At 45.5% G+C, this 26914-nt stretch overlaps 1 protein-coding gene across 8 annotated transcripts in view; it reads left to right on the forward strand.

Moving 5' to 3' along the window:
• The window catches only part of hemk1 (HemK methyltransferase family member 1), a 164385-nt gene that overhangs the window by 117450 nt on the left and 20021 nt on the right, over positions 1 to 26914 (forward strand). For all 8 annotated transcript variants that reach the window (XM_070895592.1, XM_070895594.1, XM_070895590.1 and 5 more), the window contains one exon: positions 25253 to 25366. In XM_070895592.1, coding sequence (XP_070751693.1) covers positions 25253 to 25366 — 114 coding nt within the window. The remainder of the gene's footprint in view (positions 1 to 25252; positions 25367 to 26914) is intronic.

Genomic DNA, 26914 nt, shown 5'->3' on the forward strand with positions numbered 1-26914 from the left:
GTCCACTGCAAGCTCCGCATCTTTGCGACCCTGAGACGCAATCCCTGGAACTTGTTCAAAGAGTGAAAATTAGGCTGACCCCAGTAATTGGGGTGGTGTTAGCGCACTAACCATTGGGCACTTACTAATTCTGCACTACCCAACATCTGCATCTGAACAGAGGGCCCCAGGCAAAACTAAGGGGCGATAACATTTCAGAGGGAAAGACTCCTGTTTAAGATCATTTCCTCTTTTTTCCTATTACTGTGTTTCCCTTTGACCGCTGTCAACCTCAGGGAAATGATAATTATCATCTCAAAGTGTAAGACTGGTTGCAAACCAATTAAATACACAGAGCGGTGTTGATTTTTAAGAGTGATACACTTCAAAATACAGCATGTGTTCAAACCAAAATGATTGTCGCTCCAGCTAAGAAGTCCTGATTTACGATCCCCTGCCCAGGGCTCCAGGCCCAGTAAGCACCCACTCCCGGCTCCTGACAGCGTGACTATGCCAAATAGAGGTGCTTGAGAGCAGTTTAAGCTAAAAACAGAAAATGATAGAAATGCACAGCTTTTTTTCAATCAGAATCTGTAAAGAGGAAAGACATGGTTAATATTTTGGTGCAGGCCCTTTGTCAGAATGGTTCCACCCAAAACATTAAGCTGTCTTACATATAGAATGACATGGAATTTATAGCACAGAACCACACCATTATGCCGGTGTTTATGCTCATGCTCAACACGAGCCTCCTCCGACTCTAGTTACTTAATCTCCCCCAAATCTCCCCCAATAGTGTCGGCTGTGGCTCAGTGGGCAGCACACTTGCCTCTGAGTCAGAAGGCTGTGGGTTCAAGTCCCACTCCAGGGTCTTGAACACATAAATCTAGGTTGACACTCCTTCTTCTTCTTAGACGGTCTCTCGTATTGAGGATGACTTGCTTCCACACAAAAAAAGGATGAGTTCACAGGTGTTTCAATGAGGGACCTGATATTTCCGGTCCTGAACTACATGTTGAAGGGTGGAAGATGCCCGTGCGTGGATTTTTTTAACGTGTCGTGGCCGTTGCACACCAGCCACCACATGAGTTTGACAGAGCTAGGCTGCACGGACCTAGTGCGCACATATCGCAGTGTGGGCTGGCCCGTGCTGCCCCTGGGCCCACACCTCTTCTGGGCCCCGAACTCATGCCTCTCCTGGGCCCTGACCTCACTGCTTCTGAGGGAGTGCTGCACTGTCAGAGGTGCCATCTTTTGGATGAGACGTTAAACCGAGGTCCCATCTGCTCTCTCAGGTGGACGTATTTCAAAGAAGAGCAGGGGAGTTATCTCTGGTGTCCTGGCCAATATTTATCCCTCAATCTACGTAACAAAAAACAGATTATCTGGTCATTATCACATTGCTGTTTGTGGGAGTTTGCTTGTGTGCAAATTGGCTGCTGCGTTTCCTACATTACAACAGTGACTACACTCCAAAATACTTCATTGCCTGTAAAGCACTTTAAGATGTCCGGTAGTCGTGAAAGAGCAAAGCACCAAGGTTCTAGCTAGATAAAGTGCAACTGACTATCTGTTCCACCTGTGACAGAGTCTGTAGTTCTCGTATTGGACTGTTCAGCCACCTAAGAGTGGAAGCAAGTCTTCTTCGATTCCGATGGATTGCCTATGATGATGATATGATGATAAATCGAAGTTTTTTTTTATAGAACATGACTGTCTCCCTCACGTACTTATCTACTTTCCCCTTAAACGCATCTATGCTATTCGCCTCAATTACTTCTGTGTGGTAGCGAGTTCCACATTCTAACTACTCTTTGAGTAAATGTTTTCTTTTTAATATAAAATAAAAAGAGAAAGTGCTGGAAACACTCGGCAGGTCAGGTAACATCTGTGGAGAGGGAGACAGAGTTAGCAATGTTTCAGATCAACGACCTTTCATCGGAATCTATCTTTATTTCTGTTTTTATTTCAGTCTCCAGCACTTGCTGTTTTTTTCTTTTTATCATATAGCATGGCTTTTTGTCTGATCCTTCTTCCCCGGAACGAAGCACCAAGGTTCTATTCAGCCTCTCCCCACGGTAATGGGATTAGGATTTTTTCTGTACCTGTGGCATTTTTAATCTTAAAACTATAGACTTCAGTGGAAAACAAAATTGGACGAATTAATTGATTTATGGCACTTGTGATCGGTGCAGAGAATAGATACAAGTGCTGTAGGCTTTTTTTCTCTTCATTTTGAGCAGTGCCAGAGAGATGTTACTAAAGCAGATGTTTTTCTTTTTACTAGGAAGTGTGGAGAACCATCCAGATAAGCTGGGACTGTACAGCACGTTCCTGTCAGCAGTGCCCAGTCCAAAATAAATAGAATTTGTTTACGTGCATAGAATGTACAAGGCCTTTCTAGAAACTGATTCACAGTTTCTCGTTAACCCTTTTTAAGGCCACAGCGCCAGAAATATCACATTTTTTTTCCATCATCCATGTTTGAACAGATTTATTTTTTTTCCCATTCCTTTACCACTTACGAGCAAGGTGCAGTATCTAATCATTACTGGAGGCACCTCAACAGTACGGGAGAAAATACTTTTGAGGAACGTCCTTTTATTTTTCCCTTTGAAAGAAAGACTTGGATGTATATAGCACCTTTCACAATCACCGGATGTCTCAAAGCACTTTACAGCCAATGAAGTACTTTTGGCGTGTAGTCACTGTTGTAATGTAGGAAACATGGCAGCCAATTTGCACACAAGCAAGCTCCCACAAACAGCAATGTGATAATGACCAGACCGCCCTAAGTGGAGGAAGTGCATTCAGGAAGGCGCTGAGCTCCTCGAGTATCATCGCCAAGAGCATGCAGAAATAAAGCACAGGCAGCGGAAGGAGCGTGCGGCAAACCAGGCTCCCTGCTCACCCTTTCCCTCAACGACTATCTGTCCGACCTGTGACAGAGACTGTGGTTCTCGTATTGGACTGTACAGTCACCTAAGAACGCATGCTAAGAGTGGAAGCAAGTCTTCCTCGATTCCGAGGGACTGCCTATGATGAATGACCAGATAATCGTTTTTGATTGAGGGATAAATATTGGCCAGGGGATAGCTCCCCTGCTATTCTTTGATATAGTGCTAAAGGACCTTGATTGCAAATTTCATGGAGAAATGGTCAGAACAGATAAATTCCACTCCCTTCGTCTCACCATTGGCAGTTATGCCTTCAGCCGTCCAGGCCCTAAACTCTGCAATTCTCTCCTTAAAACTTTCCGCCTCTCTCCTCAATTTTCCCACATTACAACAGTGATTACACTCTAAAAGTACTTCATTGGCTGTAAAAAAACAAACCATGTTTGTAAAAGACTGCACCAATAATCCCTGGCACCTCTCTTGCTGTCTCTTTTCTTGTAAAAAGCAAGAGAACATAATGAAGATGAAGTTATCCCAGGATTCATAATGCGAGTGAAAGTCTATAATCTACAAATGGAGAGAATATGGCCGAGAGATTTGATTCGATAAGGTAGATAGAAACTATTGCCTCTGGTGGGGGGAAGTCCAGAATTAGGGGGCATAACCTTAAAATTAGAGCAGGGTGATGTCAGGAAGCACTTCTTCACACAAAGGGTGGTGGAAATCTGGAACTTCCCCGCCTGCCCCCCACCCTCCAAAAAAAACTATTGAGGGTGGGGTCAATTGGAAATTTCAAAATTGAGATTGATAGATTTTTGTTAGGCAGTTGTAATAAGTGTTACAGAACCAAGATGTGTAGATGGAGTTAAAATCAGCCGTAATCTAATTGAATGGCGGAATAGACTCGAAGGGCTGAATGGTCTCCTGTTCCTATGTTCCACTAACACTGCTTAACGGTTCATCACTTTTTGTCACACTTTTTCTGTCAAGTTGGGAGGAACAGGAGTTCCATTAAGGTCGATAGAAATAAAAATTGGGAGAGATTCCATTCTGGACGCATGACCTGAAATAGGTGGTGGAAGCAGTTTCGATAGTCATTCTAGAAAGGGAATTAGATATATAGTTGAAGGATCAAAATTGGCAGGGCTATGAGGAAAGAGCAGGGGTAGTGGGACTAATTGGACAGTTCTTTCAAAGAGTTGGCACAGCACGATGGGCTGAATGGCCTCCTGTGCTGCATGATCCTATATAAAACAGGCTGCTGACTCACTATCACCCATCTTACACTATAGCAACCAAGTCAGGACCTACTCCCCCGAGGTGATTGTTGTATATATAATGAGGAATTTACATGAAAATCTTGTCATGATTTTTAAAAGGATTTATGCCATCCATTTTGTAAAACATTACCATGATGACCGGGGATTAGGCTGTTGACTGAAATTGTGTTAACAGTTTCCAGGATGGATAATGGCCATTAATTTATCTCTCCACTGGGTGGAGCCGGAGGCAACTGTGGACTAAAGGCAGCCGTAAACCATTTTTAATCATAGTTTATGTCAGGAGTGAAATGAAAAGGAAAGATATGAATCCTGAAAATACTGAAATAAAAAAAGAAAATAAGAAGCTGGAAATAGACCGCAACTTAACCAGCATGGAAAAAATGAACCCTCACCAAAACACAGCAGGGTAGAAATGGGTCCAGATGGACAATGGGGGCAAAACGACCATAAGAACATAAGAAATAGGAGCAGGAGTTGGTCCCTCGAGCCTACTCCGTCATTCAATAAGATCATGGCTGATCTGATGATGGGCTCAGCTCCACTTCCCTGCCCACTCCCATAACCCTTTATTCCCTTATTGCTCAAAAATCAGTCTATCTCCGTCTTAAATATAGTCAATGACCCAGCCTCCACAGCTCTCTGGGGTAGAGAATTCCACAGATTTACAACCCTCAGAGAAGAAATTCCTCCTCATCTCTGTTTTTAATGGGCGGCCCCTTATTCTGAGACTATGTCCCCTAGTTTTAGTTTCCCCTATGAGTGGAAATATCCTCTCTGCATCCACCTTGTCGAGCCCCCTCATTATCTTATATATTTCAATAAGATCACCTCTCATTCTTCTGAACTCCAATGAGTATAGGCCCAATCTACTCGGGTTGAAGGGGTATTAGTGGTAAAAGTTCCGAATTGGGGAAAAGCTAATTTTGCTAAGTTAAGGAGTGATTTGGCCATCGTGGACTCGAAACAGCTACTTGTGGGTAAATCAGTGTCAGAACAGTGGGAGGCATTCAAGGAGGAGATGTGGAAGGCTCAGGCAAAACATGAAAGAAAAAGGCTGGGAAAAAATATTCTAGAGCCCCCTGGATGTCTAGGGACTTACAGGGGAGGATTAAGAAAAAAAGGGTCACTTATGTCATATACCAACAGCTAAATACTATAGAATCTTTAGAGGAATATAGAAAGTTAAGAGGCAAAATTAAAAAGGATATTAGGAATGCTAAGAGAGAGCACAAGAAATTCTTGGCCAGTAAATTTAAGGAAAACCCTAAGATGTTCTATAAATATATTAAGAGTAAGAGGGTAACTAAAGAAAGGGTAAGGTCTATTGGAGACCATGGTAATCTTTGTGTGGAGGCGGAAGATGTTGGTAGGGTTCTTAACGAATCCTTTGCATCTGTTTTCACAAAGGAAAGGGGCAATGCAGATACTGCTATCGAGAAAGAGTGTGATATTCTGGATGAAATAAATACAGTGAGAGAGGAAGTATTAAGGGTTTAGCAGCTTTGAAAGTATTAAGTCCCCAGGCCCGGATGAAGTGCATTCCAGGCTGTTGAGCGAAGTAAAAGAGGAAATAGCAGAGGCCTTGACCATCATTTTCCAGTCCTCTTTGAATCTAGGCATGGTGCCGGAGGATTGGAGGACTGCTAATGTAGTACCCTTGTTTAAGAAGGGAGAAAGGGATAGGCCGAGTAATTACATGTCTATCAACCTAACCTCAGCGGTGGGAAAATTATTGGAAAAATTCCTGAAAGACTGGATAAATTTACACTTGGAAAGGCAAGGATTAATTAGGGACAGTCAGCGCGGATTTGTTAAGGGAAGATTGTGTTTGACTAACCTGATTGAATTTTTTGAGGAAGTAACCAAGAGGGTCGATGAGGGTAGTGCGTACAATGTAGTATATATGGACTTTAGCAAGGCTTTTGATAAGGTCCCACATAGTAGACTGGTCATGAAGGTTAAAGCCCATGGGATCCAGGGCAAAGTGGCAAGTTGGATCCAAAATTGGCTTAGAGGTAGGAAGCAAAGGGTAATGATTGATGGTTGTTTTTGTGACTGGAAGGATGTTTCCAGTGGAGTCCCGCAGGGCTCAGTACTGGGTTCCTTGCTTTTTGTGGTATATATCAACGATTTAGATTTGAAAATAGGGAGTATGATTAAGAAGTTTGTAGACGACACTAAAATTGGCTGTGTGGTTGATAATGAAGAGGAAAGTCATGGACTACAGGAGGATATCAATCTACTGGTCATGTGGGCAGAGCAGTGACAAATGGAATTTAATTCAGAGAAGTGTGAGGTGATGCACTTGGGGAGGGCTAATAAGGAAAGAGTATACACATTAAGCAGTAGGCCACTTAATAGTTTAGATGGACAAAGGGATCTTGGAGTGCTTGTCCACAGATCACTGAAAGTAGCAGGTCAGGTGGATAAGGTGGTTAAGAAGGCATATATGGAATGCTTGCCTTTATTGGCCGAGGGATAGAATATAAGAGCAGGGAAGTTATGCTTAATTGTATAATACTTTGGTTAGGCCACAGCTGGAGTACTCCGTATTATAGGAAGGACGTGATTGCAATAGAGAGGGTGCAGAGGAGATTTACTCGGATGCTGCCTGGAATGGAGAATCTTAGTTATGAGCACAGATTGGATAGGCTGGGTTTGGAACAGAGGCGGTTGAGAGGAGAGCTCATTGAGGTGTACAAAATATTGAGGGGCCTGGATATAGTGGACAGATTGGATATGCTGGGTTTGGAACAGAGGCGGTTGAGAGGAGAGCTCATTGAGGTTTACAAAATCTTGAGGGGCCTGGATATAGTGGATCGTAAGGGCCTATTTCCATTGGGTGGAGGGGTCTATTACGAGGGGGCATAGTTTTAAGGTGGTTGGTGGAAGGTTTAGTGGGGATTTGAGGGGGGCTTCTTTACGCAGAGGATTGTGGGGATCTGGAACTCGCTGCCTGGAAGAGCGGTGGATGCAGAAACCCTCACCACTTTTAAGAGATGGTTGGATGGGCACTTAAAGTGCAGTAACCTGCAGGGTTACAGACCTAGAGCTGATAATTGGGATTAGACTGGATGATCTTTTGTTGGATGGCGCAGATATAATGGTAAGTACTGCAGGGAATAGAATACGGCCAGGGTGATCTCCTGGACTAGTTTTGATCATCTGGATGGGTTGGAGAGGAATTTTCCCAGATTTTTTCTCCCTAAATTGGCCTGGGTTTTTATCTGGTTTTTGCCTCTCCCAGGAGATTACATGGCTCCGGTTGGGGTGGAGTGTAGCATGTTTTAGAATAAGGGATGTCGCAGTTTTGTGAGGTGGACTGGTTTGGTTGGGTGCTCTTTGCCTTTCTGTCATTATTCATAGGTTTATATGTAACCTTTAGGGCTGCTGACCAAGGGCCATGCTGCTCTTTGTCAGCCGGCGCGGACACAAAGGGCTGAAATGGCCTCCTTCTGCGCAGTAAATTTCTATGTTTCTAACCTATCTTCATAAGTCAACTTCCTCATCACCAGTTTCGCAGGTTTATTCCCCGTGTCCCAAGCATGCCTGAAATATGTCCAACATCATATAGGTCTCAGACGACTTGCCGGCATCCTGGGCAGCCGCCTTAAACAGGTGTTAAGCCTCTTGCACAGACTAATAAGGGGCCACACGCCTGTTGCAGGCCCCCTCAGCACCGTCGGTCAACGCTGAGCGGAACTGGTGTCGGGTTCTGGTGTGATTGCTGCGGCAGCCAGTAAAAAATATTTTATTTACTCACCTTATTTTGGAACCTTAAGGAGCAGGATCCACAGCACTGCTGCAGGCCTCTGTTGACCCGCGATCATGAGCCCCCCCCCCACCCCCTGCCCCAGGCCTTACCTGAGGGCCATTGCTGCCTTTCCATCTTGTGTTTAAATATTCCCCATTGCTGAGCTACAATCCTATTTACAATTTTTTTTCCCCTTTCATTTCCCACAATGTAACTGTTGTGTATGGAGAAAGAGTCGGACTGAACACTGTGAGCTCAAAGTAAAGTGTGACCTTAGTCTTTTATTGCAGGTCTCCAGAGTGCCTCTCCAACCTGTGAGGTCTCCTTAAATACCTGTGCTCCCAAGGGATTATGGGATCCCTTGGGACTCCAGGAGATGAGCCCTCTGGTGGCTGTACAGAGTAAATACAAGTATACATATATAACAACACTTCCCCTTCTCCTCCCCCCCCCCCCCCCCAAAGTCAATCGTGTAACTATTTACAATGTGAGTCAATCTGGGGCCCTTCTTGCCCTAGTTGATCATCTCGGTGTGAAAGCTGATGTTGTTGAATCATTTGTTGGGCCTTCGCTGGGCTGCTGTGCAGCTGGCCTTGCTGGGCTGCATGTTGTATTGGGCCCTTCTGGGCTGCTGTAGATGATGGATTCTGCTTCGTGGTCAACCGTGGTGTCGGTTGCACCTGGTGTGTATGTTGGGGGATCAAAAAAGGTAGGGTCCAAGGTGGGTTGCTCAGGATAGTCTGTGAATCTGAGTTTGATTTGGTCCAAGTGTTTCCAGTGAATGAGTCCATTTGAAAATTTGACCCGAAACACCCTGCTCCCCTCTTTGTCCACGACAGTGCCGGGAAGCCACTTAGGACCTTGTCCATAATTTAATACAAATACAGGATCATTGATTTCAATCTCGTGTGACACATTTGCGCTATCATGGTATGCACTTTGTTGAAGCCGCCTGCTCTCTACCTGTTCATGTAGATCAGGGTGAACTAACGAGAGCCTTGTCTTAAGTGCTCTTTTCATGAGCAGTTCAGCAGGTGGGATCCCAGTGAGTGAGTGGGGTCTCGTGCGGTAGCGAGTCTGCAGTGAGCCTTCAGTTACCCTCTTCAAGCCTTGCTTGATGGTTTGCACTGCTCTCTCTGCCTGACCATGGACGCTGGTTTAAACAGGGCAGATGTGACATGTTTGATCCCATGACAGGTCATGAATTCTTTGAACTCAGCACTGGTAAAACATGGCCTGTTGTCGCTCACCAGGACGTGTGTGGCAAACATGGCCCGCAGGCTTTCAGTAGTGGCAGCGGACGTGCTAACTGACATTATCTCATATTCAATCCACTTGGAGGACGCGTCTACAACCACAAGGAACATTTTACCCAAGAACGAGCCTGCATAATCGATGTGTACCCTAGACCACGGTTTGGAGGGCTAAGACCATAAACTTAGCGGCGCCTCCCTGGGTACATTGCTCAACTGCGAGCATGTATTACATCAGTGAACGCAGGACTCTTAAGTCCGTATCGATACCGGGTCACCACACGTGGGATCTGGCTATCGCTTTCATCATTACAATGCCTGGGTGGGTACTGTGGAGGTCATTGATGAAGGTGTCTCTGCCCTTCTTGGGGACCACTACTCGATTGCCCCACAGAAGGCAGTCTGACTGTATAGACATTTCATCTTTGCCCCGCTTTATCTCTCCCTGCATTTCCAATGGGACACTGGACCAGCTCCCATGAAGCACACAGCTTTTGACTAGAGATAATAAGGGGTCCTGGCTTGTCCAGGTTTTGATCTGCTGGGCAGTGACGGGTGATTGCTCACTCTCAAATGCTTCCATAACCATGGCTAGATCTGCGGGCTGCGCCATTTCCAACCCTGTAGTGGGCAATGGCAGCCTACTGAGAGCATCGGCGCAGTTTTCTGCGCCTGGCCTGTGGCGGATGGTGTAGTTGTATGTGGACAACGCGAGTTTCCCTCTCTGGATGCGGGCCGATACGTAGGTATTTATCCCTTTACTCTCGGAGAACAGGGATATAAGTGGCTTATGGTCAGTTTCCAATTCGGATTTTAGCCCAAACAGGTATTGATGCATTTTTTTTACCCCATAGACACACGCTAACGCTTCTTTCTCAATCGTGCTATAGGCTCTCTCAGCCTTAGACAGACTCCTGGATACATAAGCAACCAGTTGCAGTTTCCTGAAATCATTAGCTTGTTGCAATACACACCCGACGCCATATGACGACGCATATGCTAGTACCAAACGCTTACATGGATCATACAACACAACCAATTTGTTTGAGCATAACAATTTTCTCGCTTTTACAAAGGCATTTTCTTGGCTTTTGCCCCAAACCCATTCATCCCCTTTCTGTAGTAAGACATGCAGTGGTTCTAACGGTGTGCTGAGACCCGGTAAGAAGTTACCAAAATAGTTCAGGAGTCCCAGAAACAACCGCAGCTCCCTCACGTTCTGTGGCCTCGGTGCATTCTCGATTGCCTCCGTCTTCGCGTTGGTGGGCCTGATGCCGTCCGCCGCAATCCTCCTTCCCAGCAACTCCACTTCAGGCATCAGGAAAACGCACTTCGAGCGTTTTAACCTGAGCCCCACGCGGTTGAGTCAACAAAGAACCTCCTCTAGGTTCTGCAGATACCCAACTGTGACCAAGATGTCGTCCTGGAAGATCAAGGTGTGCGGGACTGACTTTAATAAGCTTTCCATGTTTCTCTGGAATATCGCCGCCGATCGGATTCCAAACGGGCATTTGCTATAAACAAAAAGACCTTTGTGCGCGTTGATGCAGGTGAGGGCTTTCGATGATTCCTCCAGTTCCTGCATCATGTAGGCTGAAGTCAGATCCAGCTTCGTGAACGTCTTTCCTCCTGTTAGCCTTGCAAAGAGGTCATTGGCCTTTGGAAGTGGATATTGATCCTGCAGGGAGAAAAGATTGATAATTACTTTGTAATCGCCACAGATTCTGACGGTGTCAATAGGACTGGCCCACTCGTTGAACTGATGCCCTCTCTTTGCAGCCGGTCTAGCTCGATCTCTACCTTTTCTCTCATCATGTATGGTACTGCTCTCGCCTTGTGATGGATGGGTCGCGTCCCCGGAATTAGGTGGATCTGCACTTTTGCTCCTTGGAATTTCCTGATGCCTAGTTCGAACAGCGAAGGAAATTTGTTTAAGACCTGAGCACACGAAGTGTCGTCAGCGGGCGATAGCGCTCAGACGTTGTTCCAGTTCCAGCATATCTTTCCCATCCAGCTCCTGCCGAGCAGCGTGGGACCATCGCCCGGCACCACCCAGAGTGGTAGCTTGTGCACCGCTCCATCGTAGGAGACCTTTACCGTAGCACTGCCGATTACAGGAATCAGTTCTTTCGTGTAAGTTCTTAGTTTTGTGCGAACTGGAGTTAAGACTTGCCTTGAGGCCTTATTGCACTACAAACTTTCGAAAGTCTTTTTGCCCATGATGGACTGACTCGCGCCCGTATCTAGCTCCATTGACACCAGGAGTCATTTAGTTCAATATTCAGCATTATCGGGGGACAATTCGTGGTGAATGTGTGCACTCCATATACCTCTGCCTCCTCGATCTGAGCCTCTGGTTCGTCATGATCCTCCGTGGATCTGACCTCCTCTGCAATATGGTGGTTTGCAGGTTTAACAGGCTTTGCAGCTTGCCTGCACACTCGTTGGAGGTGTCGCACAGCCCTTGCAAACGTACTCTTTGAATCGGCATGAATGGAAACGATGATCACCCCTGCAGCGCCAACAAGGTGTTAATGGCCTAGCATTCATCACCCTTGATGGTGGACTCTAAGACATCTGCGGACATGTAGCTGCAGATATGTGTGACCTGCCCTGTACGTTACGATTCAAAAACATCACTTTGTTCACAGTACTTGTGTGCTGAGAGATTTGCTTCGTATTGTTACTGCTGGCAATGAATGCCTGGGCTATCGCTATGGCCTTACTCAAGGTTGGGGTCTCTACAGTCAAAAGTTTGCGAAGTATGATTTCGTGGCCAATGCCAAGTACGAAAAAGTCTCTGAGCATGTGCTCCAAATGTCCTTCAAATTCGCAATGTCTTGCAAGGCGTCTTAGTTCGCCGACATAACTCTCCACTTCCTGGCCTTCGGACCTTTAGTCCGTGTAGAACCAGTACCGTGCCATCAGAACGCTTTCCTTCGGGTTCAAATGCCCCAGGACCAGTGTGCACAAATCGTTGTATGATTTCTCCGTGGGTTTCGCTGAAGTGAGCAGATTCGTCATGAGGCCATACGTTGGTGCCCCACAGACGGTGAGGAGGATCGCCTTTCGTTTGCCAGCGCTCTCTTCCCAATCTAGCTCGTTGACCACGAAGTATTGGTCGAGTCGCTCCACAAAAGTTTCTCAATCATCTCCGTCCGAGAATTTCCACTATTCACTGTTAACTGCATCTTTGGGTTCGCTATCTTATCTCGTCGTCAATTGTTATGTATGGAGAAAGAGTCAGACTGAACACTGTGAGCTCGAAGTAAAGTGTGACCTTTGTCTTTTATTGCAGGTCTCCAGAGTGCCTCTCCAATCTGTGAAGCCTCCTTAAATACCTGTGCTCCCAAGGGATTATGGGATCCCTTGGCACTCCAGGGGATGAGCCCTCTGCTGACTTTACAGAGTAAATACAAGTATGCATATATAACAATAACCATGACTACACTCCAAAAGTACTTCATTGACTGTAAAACACTTTGAGACGTCCGGTGGTCGTGAAAGGCGCTATATAAATGCAATCTATTTTTAATTTTACGTGGACAAGGTCCTTTTTTTATCTTTCTATAATGTGCTGTCTTTTTTTGGTCAGCTACCCTTGACCTGTACTATTCTTTTTCCTTTTTTTTTAAACATTGAACCTAATCACAGTGTGGTCACTGATTTTCCTAAATCGCCTGCTGCTTTTAGGTCACACTGGCTTGCACTGTTGTGTTATCCAGAGCCAGGTCAGGTAGTGCTGGTGCAGCAGCAGAATTTCTGACTGGAAAAAAAACATTCCGATGCATACACCAAACTGTAAACATTTTCCCGATCCCAATAATGAAAATCTCCTTGCAATTACACAAAAAAGACAAAGCTATGCTGCTGCTGGATATCTGAAAGAAAGACAGTGCTGTTAGCGCTCAGCAAGTCAGGCAGCATCAGGAAAGAAAGGGAAAGTGTTGATGGTTCTGCACAGCCTTGTATCAGTTCTGAAAAAAGTCAACATGTTTCCTTCCTCCACACCCGCTGAGTGTTTTTCAGCATTTTCTGTTTTTGTTTATCCTTTAATTCATCATCATGGGCAGTCCCTCGAAATTGAGGAAGACTTGCTTCCACTCTAAAAGTGAGTTCTCAGGTGACTGTACAGTCCAATACAGGAATTACAATCTCTGTCACAGGTGGGGCAGACAGTGGTTGAAGGAAAGGGTGGGTGGGGAGTCTGGTTTGCCGCACCCTCCTTCCGCTGCCTGCGCTTGTTTTCTGCATGCTCTCGGTGAAAAGACTTGAGGTGCCCAGCCCCCTCCCGGTTGCTCTTCCTCCACTTAGGGCGGTCTTTGGCCAGGAATTCCCAGGTGTCGGTGGGGATGTTGCATTTTATCAAGGAGGCTTTGAGGGTTTCCTTGAAATGTTTTCTCTGCCCACCTGGAACTCGCTTTCTGTGTAGGAGTTCCGAGTAGAGCGTTTGCTATGGGAGTCTTGTGTCGGGCATGTAGACATAGTGGCCCGCCCAATGGAGCTGGTCGAGTGTGGACAGTGCTTCGATGCTGGGGATGTTGGTCTGATCGGGAACACTGATGTTGGTATGCCAGCGCAGCCTTCGGCCGCCTGAGGAAGAGTGTTCGATGATCAGGCCCTCAAATCTGGCACCAAGCTTATGGTCTACAGGGCTGTAGTGATACCCGCCCTCCTGTATGGCTCAGAGACATGGACCATATACAGTAGACACCTCAAATCGCTGGGAAATACCACCAACGATGCCTCCGCAAGATCCTGCAAATCCCCTGGGAGGATAGACGCTTCATTTATAATTCTATTGTTAATACCTACTCTCTCCTGGCTGGCTCATTGCTAGTTTTCGTTGTCAGCCGTGGCTCAGTGGGTAGCACTCTCGCTTTTGAGTCAGAAGGTCGTGGGTTCAAGTCCAGAGACTTAAGCACAAAATCTAGGCTGAAGTGCAGTACTGAGGGAGCACTGCACTGTTGGAGGTGTCGTCTTTTGGATGAGAGGTTAAGCCGAGGCCCCGTCTGCCCTCTCAGGCGGACGTAAATAATCCCATGGCACTATTTCAAAGAAGAGCAGGGGAGTTATCACTGATATCCTGGCCAATATTTATCCCTCAATAAACATCTAAAAAACAGATTATCTGGTCATTGTCACATTGCTGTTTGTAGGAGCTTGCTGTGTGCAAATTGGCTGCCTAATTTCCTACATTACAACAGTGACTACACTCCAAGAAGTACGACATTGGCTGTAAAGCACTTTGAAACGTCCGATGGTCCTGAAAGGCGCTATATAAAGCCAAGTCTTTCTTTCTTTTACCCCTTATCCTGAGTCTGTGCCCCGTAGTTCCAGACACTCCAGCCAGGGGAAACAACCTCTCAGCATCTACCTTGTCAGTCCCCTTCAGAATCTTGTCTGTTTCAATAAGATCACATCTCATTCTTATACCATTCTACATAATCTATCATCATAAGACAGCCCGCTCATCCCAAGAATCAATCTAGTGAACCTTTGTTGCACTGCCTCCAAGGCAAGTATATCCCTCCATAGATAAGGAGACCAAAACGGTGCACAGTACTACAGGTTTGATCTCTCAAGGTCCTGTATAATTGTAGCAAGACTTCCTTACTTTTATACTCCAACCTCCTAGCAATAAAGAACAACATGCCATTTGCCTTATTGCTTGCTGAATCTGGATGCTAGCTTTCTGTGATTCTTGCATAAGGACACCCAAATCTCTCTGAACATCAACATTTAAAAGTTTCTCACCATTTTAAAAAATATTCTGTTTTTCTATTCTTCCTACCAGAGTGAATAACCTCACATTTCCCCACATTATACTCCATCTGCCACCTTAATGCCCACTCACTTAGTCTATCTATATCCCTTTGCAGATAAGGTACCACATAATAGACTAATGAATAAGGTCAGAGCATACGGAGTCAGGGGACAAGTAGCAGAATGGATAGCTAGCTGGCTTCAAGACAGAAAGCAGAGAGTAGGGGTAATGGGTATTCACTATTCACAGTGGCAGAAGGTGGGTAGTGGTGTTCCATGAGGATCAGTGCTGTGACCCCTGTTGTTCACAATTTATATTAACGAGTTAGACTTTGAAATCAAAAACGCAATTTCTAAATTTGCAGATGACACCAAATTTGGGGAGGGTGGCGGGTTGTGACATAGTCAAAGACATTAATAAACTTGCAGAATGAGCATATAATTAGCAAATTAAATTCAACACAGATAAATGTGAGGCATTGCATTTTGGTAAGAAAAATAGGGAGGTCTCATATTACTTGGAAATTATGAAAGTCAGTGGTAGAAGGGATCTCTGAGTATAAATACATAAATCACTGAAAGTAGCGACAGAGGTTAGCAAGCCGTGAACAAAGCAAACCAAGCACTAGGGTTTATTTATATAGGAATTGAATTGAAAAGTAGTGACGTCATGCTAAACTTGTATCGAACCTTGGTTAGACCACACTTTGGAATACTGTATATAATTCTGGTTGGGATATTATAAAAAGGATATAGAGGTACTGGAGAGGGTGCTGAGAAGATATACGAGAATGATACCAGAAATACGAGGGTATACTTATCAGGGAAGGATGAACAGGCTGGGTCTCTTGAAAAGAGAAGACTGAGGGGTGACCTAATAGAGGTCTTTAAAATTATTAAAGGTTTTGAAAGTGAATACAGAGAGAGTGTTCCCACTTGTGGGGCAGAGCAAAACTAGAGGCCATCAATATAAGATAGTCACCAAGAAATCCAATAGGGAATTCAGAAGATTCTTCTTTACCCAGAGAGTGGTGAAAATGTGGAACTTGCTACCACAGGGAGTGGTTGAGGCGAATAGTATCGATGCATTTAAGGGGAGACTAGATAAGCATATGAGGGAGAAGGGAATAGAGGGTTATGCTGATAGAATTAGATGAGGAAAGACTGGAGCATAAACATCAGCATGGACTGGTTGGGTCGAATGGCCTGTTTCTGTGCTGTATATCTTATGTATATCCTCGAGTCTCTTCGCCGGGAGCAAGTGGAGACCAAGCGCAAACAGCGGAAGGAGCGCATGACAACCCAAGCACCCCAACCCACCGCCCCTTCAACCAACGTCCCTTCAACCACCGTCTGTCCAACTTTTGACAGAGACTGTAGTTCCCGCATCGGACTCATCAATCACCTGAGAACTCATTTTTAGTGTGGAAGCAAGTCATCCTCGACTCCGAGGGACTGCCTAAGAAGAAGATATCCTATATAATGATCTACTTTTTCTGCAAAATTAGAATGAAGCAGGAATTTCGGCGCTTTGATTTTAGGCTTGGGCAAGATGAAAAGTAAAGGATCAGCACTTTGGAAATTTTGTACGCAGTCCTACGGTTGGATTTTCCCTTTAAAAGACCAGTATGAACACAATAGCTTAAGAAAGGTCAGCAGCCACTGCGATCACGTCATTTCAGCCTGTGCGTGATTTCAGAACGGGATTTTGGAGTTACTGACAAGCATGGAGCCTCTAATTTTACTTTGTGTTCCAGCGTCCCTCTCATCCCCGCTCCCCTCGGTCCAGTTTAGAATCTGCTCAATGATATGTGTACTGATACATATAAACTACACATTAGAAAACAGATGTTTAAAAGAGGAAGAGAACGTTGAGTACTCTGATTAAATTTTTTTTTAAATACTGCCCCTCTCCAACTGGAAATTTGCTTTTTAATTTTCAAGAAGTTATTTTTAATAGCCCGATTTTTACTAGGAAATCTGTACTGATGTTTCACATCAAGTTCCACTTCTGAATACTTAATGGTCGTTAAATATTTATTTAAAAGAAAACATTTGATAAGGTACAGGATGTGCTGATTTTTATCGCACTGAATATGCAACTAATGGGGAAAGACAATATAGTACCTGTACTAAAATAGCGGCATTTATGAGCAATTATATATTTTTTTGGATCTGGCACCATTGATCCCATTCCAATTGCCTCTGGTACATGCAGTACAGCTTGCCAAAAACAGTATCTCGAATGTTTTATTTTTATCCTTTCAGTTGGATGTTGCTAACCAGGGTACCCAATGAGCCTGCTCACAAGAAGCTTCACTTCTGACAAAGGAGAGCAATTTTCACGAAAGTAAGGAAGAGGAAAATGAACATCATCAACCTGCATTTATGTAGCGCCTTTAACATAGTAAAACGTCCCATGGCCCTGCACAGGAGCATTACTAAACAAAATTTGGCACCGAGGAGGTATTGGGACAGATGCCCAAAAGCTTTGTCAAAGAGGCAGGTTGAAAGGAGCTTCTTAGAGGAGGAGTGCGAGGCGGAGAGGTTTAGGGAGGGCATTCCAGAGCTTTCAGTCGCAGTAGCAGGGATCAGTGTTGGGATCCCAACTATTTACAATCTATATTAATGACTTGGAAGAAGGGACCGAGTTTAACGTGGCCAAATTTGCTGCTGATACAAAGGTGGGAGGAAAAGCAATGTATGAGGAGGACACTAAAAGCCTGCAAAAGGACATAGACAGGCTAAGTAAGTAGGCAAAAATTTGGCAGATGGAGTATAATGTTGGAAAGTGTGAGGTTATGGACTTTGGCAGAAAAAATCGAAGAGCAAGTTATTGTTTAAATGGAGAAAAATTGCAAAGTGCTGCAGTACAGCGGGACCTGGGGGTCCTGGTGCATGAAACACAAAAGGTTAGTATGCAGGTACAGCAAGTGATCAAAAAGGCCAATGGAATCTTGGCCTTTATTGCAAAGGGGATGGAGTATAAAAGCAGGGAAGTCTTGCTACCATTATACAGTATTGGTGCGGCCACACCTGGAATACTGCGTGCAGTTTTGGTTTCCATATTTACAAAAGGATATACTTGCTTTGAGGCAGTTCAGAGAAGGTTCACTAGGTTGATTCCAGAGTTGAAGGGGTTGACTTATGAGGAAAGGTTGAGTAGATTGGGCCTCTACTCATTGGAATTCAGAAGAATGAGAGGTGATCTTATCGAAATGATTAAGATTATGAGGGGGCTTGACAAGGTGGATGCACAGAGGATATTTCCACTGATAGTGGTGACTAGAACAAGGGGACATAATCTTAGAATAAGGGGCTGCCCATTTCAAACTGAAAATGAGGAGGAATTTCTTCTCTTAGGCTTGTAAATCTGTGGAATTTGCTGCCTCAGAGAGCTGTGGAAGCTGGGTCATTCAATAAATTTAAGACAGAGATAGACAGTTTCTTAACAGACAAGGGATTATGGGGAGCGGGCAGGGAAGTGGACCAGAGTCCATGATTGGATCAGCCATGATTGCATTAAATGGCGGAGCAGGCTCGAGGAGCGGTATGGCCTACTCCTGCTCCTATTTCTTATGTTCTTTAGGGCCTAGGCAGTTGAAAGCACGGCCACTAAGGGCGGGGCGAAGGAAATCGGGGACACGCAAGAGGCCAGAGTTGGACTGTTATGTAAGGGATTCCACAAGTTTAACCTATAAAGATATGTCAAAAAATTAAGTTGGCGACAGAACAGACACATCCTGTTTTCGTAATGGCCTATACGCTAGTGAGCTGATACGCTAATTCCGATTGCAATCTTGCATGAAGGCATGCGTTGGATAAAGTAGAGGAGCTTTTTCCCCTTTGGACACGAGCCTGAATAAAGCCACTCTGTGGCACCCCTTATAAATGATATAAGGGGTGCCACAGAGTGCTTTCATTCAGACTCGTGCCCAAAGCCTCCCTCTCACAAGTACCCAAATTCGGCTGTGCCACTTTCTAGAGGTTTGCCTACAGGAGCCCAGGCATTTCTGCACAGTGTGGGTAGAGGGTTCAGGTGCAGTACATTTCTTAAGGCGCATTGGCAGAAGCCTGGGACCTGGTCGACCACCAGCTCAGCTGGAGATAGTATGCACCATAGGAAAACCCAGGAGTGGGTAAGGAGAGGAAATACACCTTTTTTAAAAAAAAACTGACCAAAGAAAAATAGAGATCAAGGGGCCGAACTTGCCCCTTTCTAGTAGGCCCATGGCGGCCACGGGTCTGTGCGGACTGGCTGCCGAGTCGCCGCGGAGGGGCCGCCATTTTGTATATTGCCATCCTTCAGTTTTAGAGCGGTTTTCCCGCTGCATCGTGCACGCGCTGACCCCCTACCGACCGGCGACCCTTTCCGAAATTTCCCCTTTTGGAAATTTCCCTGCGGGGAGCGACGTTGTGACACATCAGTGCAACGCGGTACGTCCGTGTCACGCTGACGTTATCATCTAACTCACATCGCCATGCTTCCGCCCCTCTACCACCCCGCGAAGGCACAGAGCGCCTCCGATAGCGCCCCGGACATTTTTTCAGAGTTAAAGACCCGAATTCCAGATCCTTACCTATACTTCGTGCCGGGCGATAACTTTTCATATAATTTGAAATATGCGCCTCAAATGGGGCGCGGGGCAATTTCGCCCCCTGAGTTTCTAGCTGATTTTAATTTCAATTAGTTTACCTAACGGCTAATTTTGTGCTCATAGGAGATCGTTTCCCACTGTCAGTTATCACTAACGTGCCCACCCTCTTAAAACTCTATAATGAGCCTTCCCTATACCTATCAGTTGACAGCCATTTGTTGTTGTTTGCTGCTGTAGTTGGCAAGGAGCCACTTCCATTGCCCGGTGCCTGGAAGATCAGTACAGCAAATGTATTTTAACACCGTTGTGATTCGCTGCTCGGAGCAGTGAACCAACCCCAACCCCCTATCTGGAATTTTACAGCACAGAAGGAGGCCATTCAACCCCATCGTGCCTGTGTCGGCTCTTCGAAAGAGCTATCCAATTAGTCCCAGTCAATGTTCCCTTTAAGCTGCGTGGCCACGCGACCGTGAGCTGGCTTTTGAATTGAAAAAGAAGAGCAAGCGCAGACTTTGGAATGGGTTGCGAAGCCTGTTCCAAAAAATTATATCACAGTTCCCCCTGCTCTTTTCTCGTAGCCCTGCAAAAGTTAAAAGTTACTATTGCGTCTGTTTCCACCACCCTTTCAAGCAGTTCATTCCCGATCACAACAACTCGTTGGGCCAAAGAAATTCTGCATACCGCTCCCCTTTGATTCTTTTGCTCAGGGCATTCAGCAACCAACAGTTCAGTCAGGTATAATTGAGATTTAAAGTCACTTACTTGTCCCCACTGATGGCCCTTAGTCTCCCCTGAGATTCCCAGCCCATCCTGGCTCTCAGAAAGAGCTCCCTGTCAATTTGCCTCCCAACTGCTTGATTATTAGCTCATTTTAAGAACAACAAAGTGCTTCATTTACAGTTTGATTAGCCTTGAAATTGGTTAAATAAAGTTCCCAGATCCCTTTGGCTTACCAAGCTTGATGTCAATGATATATTGCTGGCATTTGAGTGACCTATCCCTCCGCCATCAGCACCACCAGCTTTTCTCAGACTCTCCACGTAACTACAAAGTTGACCTCACTAAGGCCTTTGAAATGAAGGGACTGCCGAAGTGTTTACCCGAAGACTTTCCCAGCAATGGGCTTCATTCTTCTTTAAAACAACTCACCGATGTTGAATTTAAGAAAAAAATAAAGTTAAGCTCAATTGCCATACTGACTGCGTGCGAGGATGAGAACCACTCAATTGTTTGGAAACCAGAGAGCAGATTCTCAAATGATAATCCAGGGAACATGAAAGAGATAAGAAATCAATAAAATCCTTCAGCTGGAAAACTTATTAAATGTTTCCTTTTAAATAGGATGGTGAGTGGTGAGCGGCGAGGGGGATGCAATTTTTACAGTGGGAACCGGGGCTTTAGCGCTCTGAAAATCGCGGTGCTGACCTTCTCGCCACGTTCCCGATTCCCCCCGCTGCCATTTAGCTGGGGGTCTTGAGAAGGGCGGCCAGAGCTGGTAGGTGAATCGGGGTCCCGTGACGGGCAAAAGACAACTCTTGCAATTTTCACCATAATTGTGCACCGTGTGCAGCATTGGTACTGGGCGTAACCAGCGGCCCTTAAAGGGGCCTCTGTCCACTGTTCACACATGGCTAGAAAAGAAGCCATGCGGCTGATTTTTGTGGGGTCGGGCAGAGCAGGAACACGACTTCTGGCCCCATAAAAATGTTAACAGCCCGCTAAGGGCCTGCTCCCAGTCCTTTCCTGCTACCTCCCTTTAACTTCCAACTTGGCTCTGTAGAAGAGCCTCCGGATTTCCCTCCCGCCGTCCCCACCCCACTCTCCCCCCGCCCCAATCCCAATAGTGAGTGGGCACTCTCTCCGCTCGCCAAACCCATGTAAATGCGACCCGACCATTAAAGCGGCTCGGTCCTCTCGCCGGAGACATTGGGTGGGTGGGTCCTATTGCCCCGCCCACCATCCCTGCCTGCTGTTCACCAAAACTTTAAATCCCCCCTGCTGGTTTGATATAAAAATAAATGTGTTTAGCTCCCTTTGCGGTCTGTTGGGTGAAGACTTCATCCAGCAGAGTGCTAAATCATGTGGGTGAGGACAGGATTGGAATCAGCTGTGCTGCACCTTGCAGTCGAATAGCCTGCTGACACTCATGATTCCCATATTTGGAGCAAGCAGCCATTTGGGCCGAGTACTGAAGGTGCTGTACTCCAGCAAGCGTTTGAGCCTTAAGAAGAGGAGGGAGAGAATTGTGAGGAGGGGGAAAAAATATTTTTAGATGCCAAATTCATTTTCATCATTAATTAAAATGTATGTTTTTTTTTGCTTTTTTTTCCGACAGGCTTCTTTGTTTTTGCTGTACTGTGCCAAATAATTTTTTCTAAAAGCAAACCAAGTGGAAAATGTATTGACCTTCAGTTCCATTAACTGTCGACTTACAAAGATTTCTATTTTCTTCATTTAAAAAAATAAATAAATCACGGTTCCTAAATCTATAGCTATCCAGGATTTATTAACGTATAATCACGACTGGCTCCGATGCCAAATAATGTTATGCTTGGACGAGGATGTCTGTTGACTGTGTGAAAGCAGTCAGTTTGCAACCTGTAAGTCCCAACACATTTAATTGTTTTTGCTGCAGCCCGATTGAAAGCAACATCAAACTTTTTATGGCTCTTGGGTCTGTTTCTCTCCCTTGTAAATTTGTACCAGTTTTTTTTCTTATATTGCATCAAGCTGTCAATCCACAGAAGGCCAGCCTGTGACCTGGGCCAGGTGGAGCCCAGAAATGGATTGCCAATGTTCTATATGTACAGTATAAACCTCTGGGGGAACAGGTTATTCTTGGATTGAGATTATGAATTCATGAAAGTATTAATGTTTGCCTAAGAAAGTCTTTACAATGGAGAATGAGTTAAGTAAGGCAGCCCATTTTAGTTCATTGGAATCGCAGGCTGGATTAGGACAATGCTTGGAACCAGTACACTTGGCTCTATTCTAATATCATTTTAGAGTATAACTTAATTTCATGGAAAATACATTGTTCCACAGCGTCACTTGGAATCATAGAATGGTGACAGCACGGAAGAAGGCCATTCGGCCCGTCGAGCTCAGTGGGTAGCACTCTTTCGCCTCTGAGTCAGATAGATCGTGGGTTCAAGTCCCACCCCAGAGACTTGAGCACAAATAACTAGAGTGACACTCCAATGCAGTACTGAGGGAGTAAACTCCAGGACATAGTCGACGTATTTACTGAGGCGTACGAAAGCATGGACCTTACGCTAAACATCCGTAAGACAAAGGTCCTCCACCAGCTTGTCCTCACCACACAGCATTGCCCCCCTCCAGTCAGCAAGATCTACGATGCGGCCATGGATAACGTGGACCATTTCCCATATCTTGGAAGCCTCCTATCGACAAGTGCAGACATTGACGACGCCAATGCAGCCTTCGGCCGCCTGAGGAAAAGAGTGTTCGAAAACCAGGCCCTCAAATCTACCACCAAGCTCATGGTCTACAGGGCTGTAGTAATATCCGTCCTCCTGTATGGCTTAGAGACATGGACCATGTACAGTAGACACCTCAAGACGCTGGAGAAATACCACCAACGATGTCTCTAAGATCCTACAAATCCCTTGGTAGGTCAGACGCACCAACATTAGCATACTCGACTAGGTCAACATCCCCAGCATTGAAGCACTGACCACACTTGATCAGCTCTGCTGGGTACATTGTCCATATGCCAGACACAAGATTCCCAAAGCAAGCACTCTACTCGGAACTCCTTCATGGCAAACGAGCCAAAGTTGGCAGAGGAAACATTACAAGGACACCCTCAAAGTCTCCCTGATAAAGTGCAACACCCCCACTGACATTTGGGAGTCCCTGGCCAAAGACCGCCCTAAGTGGAGGAAGTGCATCCGGCAGGGCGCTGAGCACCTCGAGTCTCATCGCCGAGAGCATGCAGAAATAAAGCGCAGACAGCAGAAAGAGCATGCGGCAAACTAGTCCCACCCACCCCTTCCCTCAACGACTATCTGTCCCACCTATGACAGGGACTGTGGTTCTCGTATTGGACTGTTCAGCCACCTAAGAACTCATTTTAAGAGTGGAAGCAAGTCTTCCTCGATTCCGAGGGACTGTCTATGATGGATGACTGAGAGAGTGCTGCACTGTCGGAAGTGCCACCTTCTGGATGAGACGTTCAGCTCCTGCAGGTGGATGTCAAAGATCTCATGGCATTATTTTGAAGAAGAGCAGGGGAGTTACCCCTGGTGTCCTGGCCAATATGTATCCCTTAATTAACATCACTAAAAAAAATAGATTGGTCATTATCACATTGCTGTTTGTGGGAGCTTGCTGTGCGCAAATTGGCTGCCGCGTCTCCTACACTACAACAGTGACTACACTTCAAAAGTACTTCATTGGCTGTAAATCACTTTGGGACACCCGGTGGTCATGAAAGGCGCTATAGAAATGCAAGTCTTTTTGAAGAGCAATGTAAGGAAAGTTTCTATGTTGTTTTTCCCCCTCCTCTTCTGAAGATTCTGTTAATTGTGTATAGTTCCAGGGCACTGTCAGTCCTCCAGCATTTTTCCCAAGCCGCCAATCTTCATTTGTGAACCTAGTGTGGAAGACATTCAACCACGGGGGCGTCACACTTGAGGCAGATCCTGTTCCCACCCAACGTCCACTCATGAATGGGATTCATGAACGACTCCTTTTACCTCTTCTCCCTAGCCCAGGGGTTGTGAAGCCAGTTGTAGAAGTGCAGCAATGCTCCGGATAAGATCAGCAAATAAAGCACAGACCATGAGATTGAACTTGAGAACTTCTGGTTTATGTGGCTCAAAACCATCATCATCATAGGCAGTCCCTTGAAATCGAGGAAGACTTGCTTCCACTCTAAAAGTGAGTTCTTAGGTGACTACTGTCCAATACGGGAATTACAGTCTGTCACAGGTGACACAGGAAAGGGTGGGTGGGGAGTCTGGTTTGCCGCACGCCCCTTCCGTTGCCTGCGCTTGTTTTCTGTATGCTCTCGTTGACGAGACTCAAGGTGCTCAACGCCCTCCTGGATGCTCTTCCTCCACTTAGGGTGGTCTTTGGCCAGGGATTCCCAGGTGTTGGTGGGGATGTTGCACTTTATCAAGGAGGCTTTGAGGGTGTCCTTGAAACGTTTCCTCTGCCCATCTGGGCATCGCTTGCCTTGTAGGCGTTCAGTGATTGTGAATCCTGGTAATTATTCCTCTTCATCCTCCTAGCTCTTGCCACGGTGTTCAGTGCTGTTGACCATGACGCCATTCTCCTCCACCATCTCTCTTCCCATTGTCCAGCACCGTGGGACTGCCCTTGCATGGTTCCACTCCTACCTATCCCAATATAGCTGGTGATACATTTTGTTAGGAAGAATGAGGAGGGACAATGCCAGCTAAATGGTACAATTTTAAAGGTGAAGCAAGAACAGGGAGACCTGGGGGTGTTTGTGCACAAATCTCTGAAGGTGGCAGGACAGATTAACACAGCAGTTAATAAAGCCTGGGCTTTATAAATAATTTAACATCAGAACAGTGACTACACTTCAAAAGTACTTCGTTGGCTATAAAGCGCTTTGGGCTGTCCCGAGGTCGTGGAAGGCACTATATAAATGCAAGTTCTTTCTTTGTACTTTTCCTGTGGTCCTGCCTTTCTGTTGTCCTCTCAGCAAGCGTCTTCTTCTCTACTGCAGCAAGGTTTTCCTCGAGGTGGATCCCAGACATCCAGAGATGATACAAAACTGGCTTCAGGAATATTCAAGCCTGCGGCTCACCTATAGGGCTACCCACCAGGACATCTGTGGAAAGTAAGTGTCAATGGTTTTTTAAAATTAACCAACGTGAAGGTTAAAGTCCATAATGCAGTATATCGTCAGGGGTAAAAATGGTTGGAGAGATGGAAGGGTATATCAAGAGCCATTGAGCAGATGACGCAAAGTTTAGGTTTACATATGATTACATAGACTATACGGCACAGAAATGGGTCATTCAGCCCAACCAGTCCACGCCGACGTTTATGCTCCACTCGAGCCTCCTCCCATCTTTCCTCATCTAAATCTATCAGCATAACCCTCTATTCCCTTCTTCCTCATATGCTTGTCTAGCCTCCCCTTAAATGCGCCTAAAATATTCACTTCAACCATTCCCTGTGGTAGTAAGTTCCACATTCTCACCACTCTCTGGGTAAAGAAGTTTCTGCTGAATTCCCCATTGGATTTCTTGGTGACTATCTTATATTGATGGCCTCTCGTTATGCTCTTCGCCACAAGTGGAAACATTCTCTCTGTATCCACTCTATCACAACCTTTCATAATTTTAAAGACCGCTATTAGGTCACCCCGCAGCCTTCAGAAGAGATGTGTGGGTTCAGGTTCACAAGACATTGAAAGCAGCAATGCAAGTGGATGAGGCCATTATGAAAGCTGACGGAACATTAGCTTTTATGGCGGGAGCTATAGAATATAAAAGCCGAGGTTTTTATATTCTATAGCTCCCATATAAAAATTTTAGATCCATATAAAAATTTTATGAGACCACAGGAGGAGTACTGTGTGCAGTTTTGGGCTCTACAAGAGAGGAAGGTTGTTGGGTCAATAGAGATGGTACAGCACAGATTCCTGGAAAGCTGTCTGGTATGAGGGAATACACCCATGAAGAAAGACTAGGAAAATTGCGGTTGTTTTCAGTAGAGGAGATTACAGGGTGATTTGAGATTGCAAAGTGATCGGGCATGGTAGATAGAAACAGACAGTTTTCAGTGGTTGAGGGACTGGAACAAAAGGACAGAGATGTAAGATTAAATGTAATGGTAGTAGGAGAAACCTTTTACACAGAGGGTTGAAAGGATGTGGAATTCACTACAACAACAACTTGTATTTATGTAGCACCATTAACGTAGTAAAACGTCCCAAGGCGCTTCACAGGAGTAGTATAGAATCATAGAAATTTACAGCACGTAAGGAGGCCATTTCGGTCCATCGTGTCCGCGCCATCCGACAAGAGCTATCCAGCCTAATCCCACTTTCCAGCTCTTGGTCTGTAGCCCTGTAGGTTACGGCACTTCAAGTGCACATCCAAGTACTTTTTAAAAGTGGTGAGGCTTTCTGCCTCTACCACCCTTTCAGGCAGTGAGTTCCATACTCCCACCACCCTCTGGGTGAAAACATTCCCCCTCAAATCCCCTCTAAACCTCCCACCACTTACTTTAAATCTATTGTGAGATTTTAAAAATCTCATAAGATATTACAGCAGATGACCAAAAGCTTGGTCAAAGAGGTAAGTTTTAAGGAGGAAAGAGAGGTAGAGAGGTTTAGGGAGGGAGTTCCAGAGCTTAGAGCCAAGGCAGCTGGAGGCAC

The sequence above is a fragment of the Pristiophorus japonicus genome, chromosome 12 (genome assembly GCF_044704955.1).
Source record: "Pristiophorus japonicus isolate sPriJap1 chromosome 12, sPriJap1.hap1, whole genome shotgun sequence".
NCBI lineage: Eukaryota > Metazoa > Chordata > Chondrichthyes > Pristiophoridae > Pristiophorus > Pristiophorus japonicus.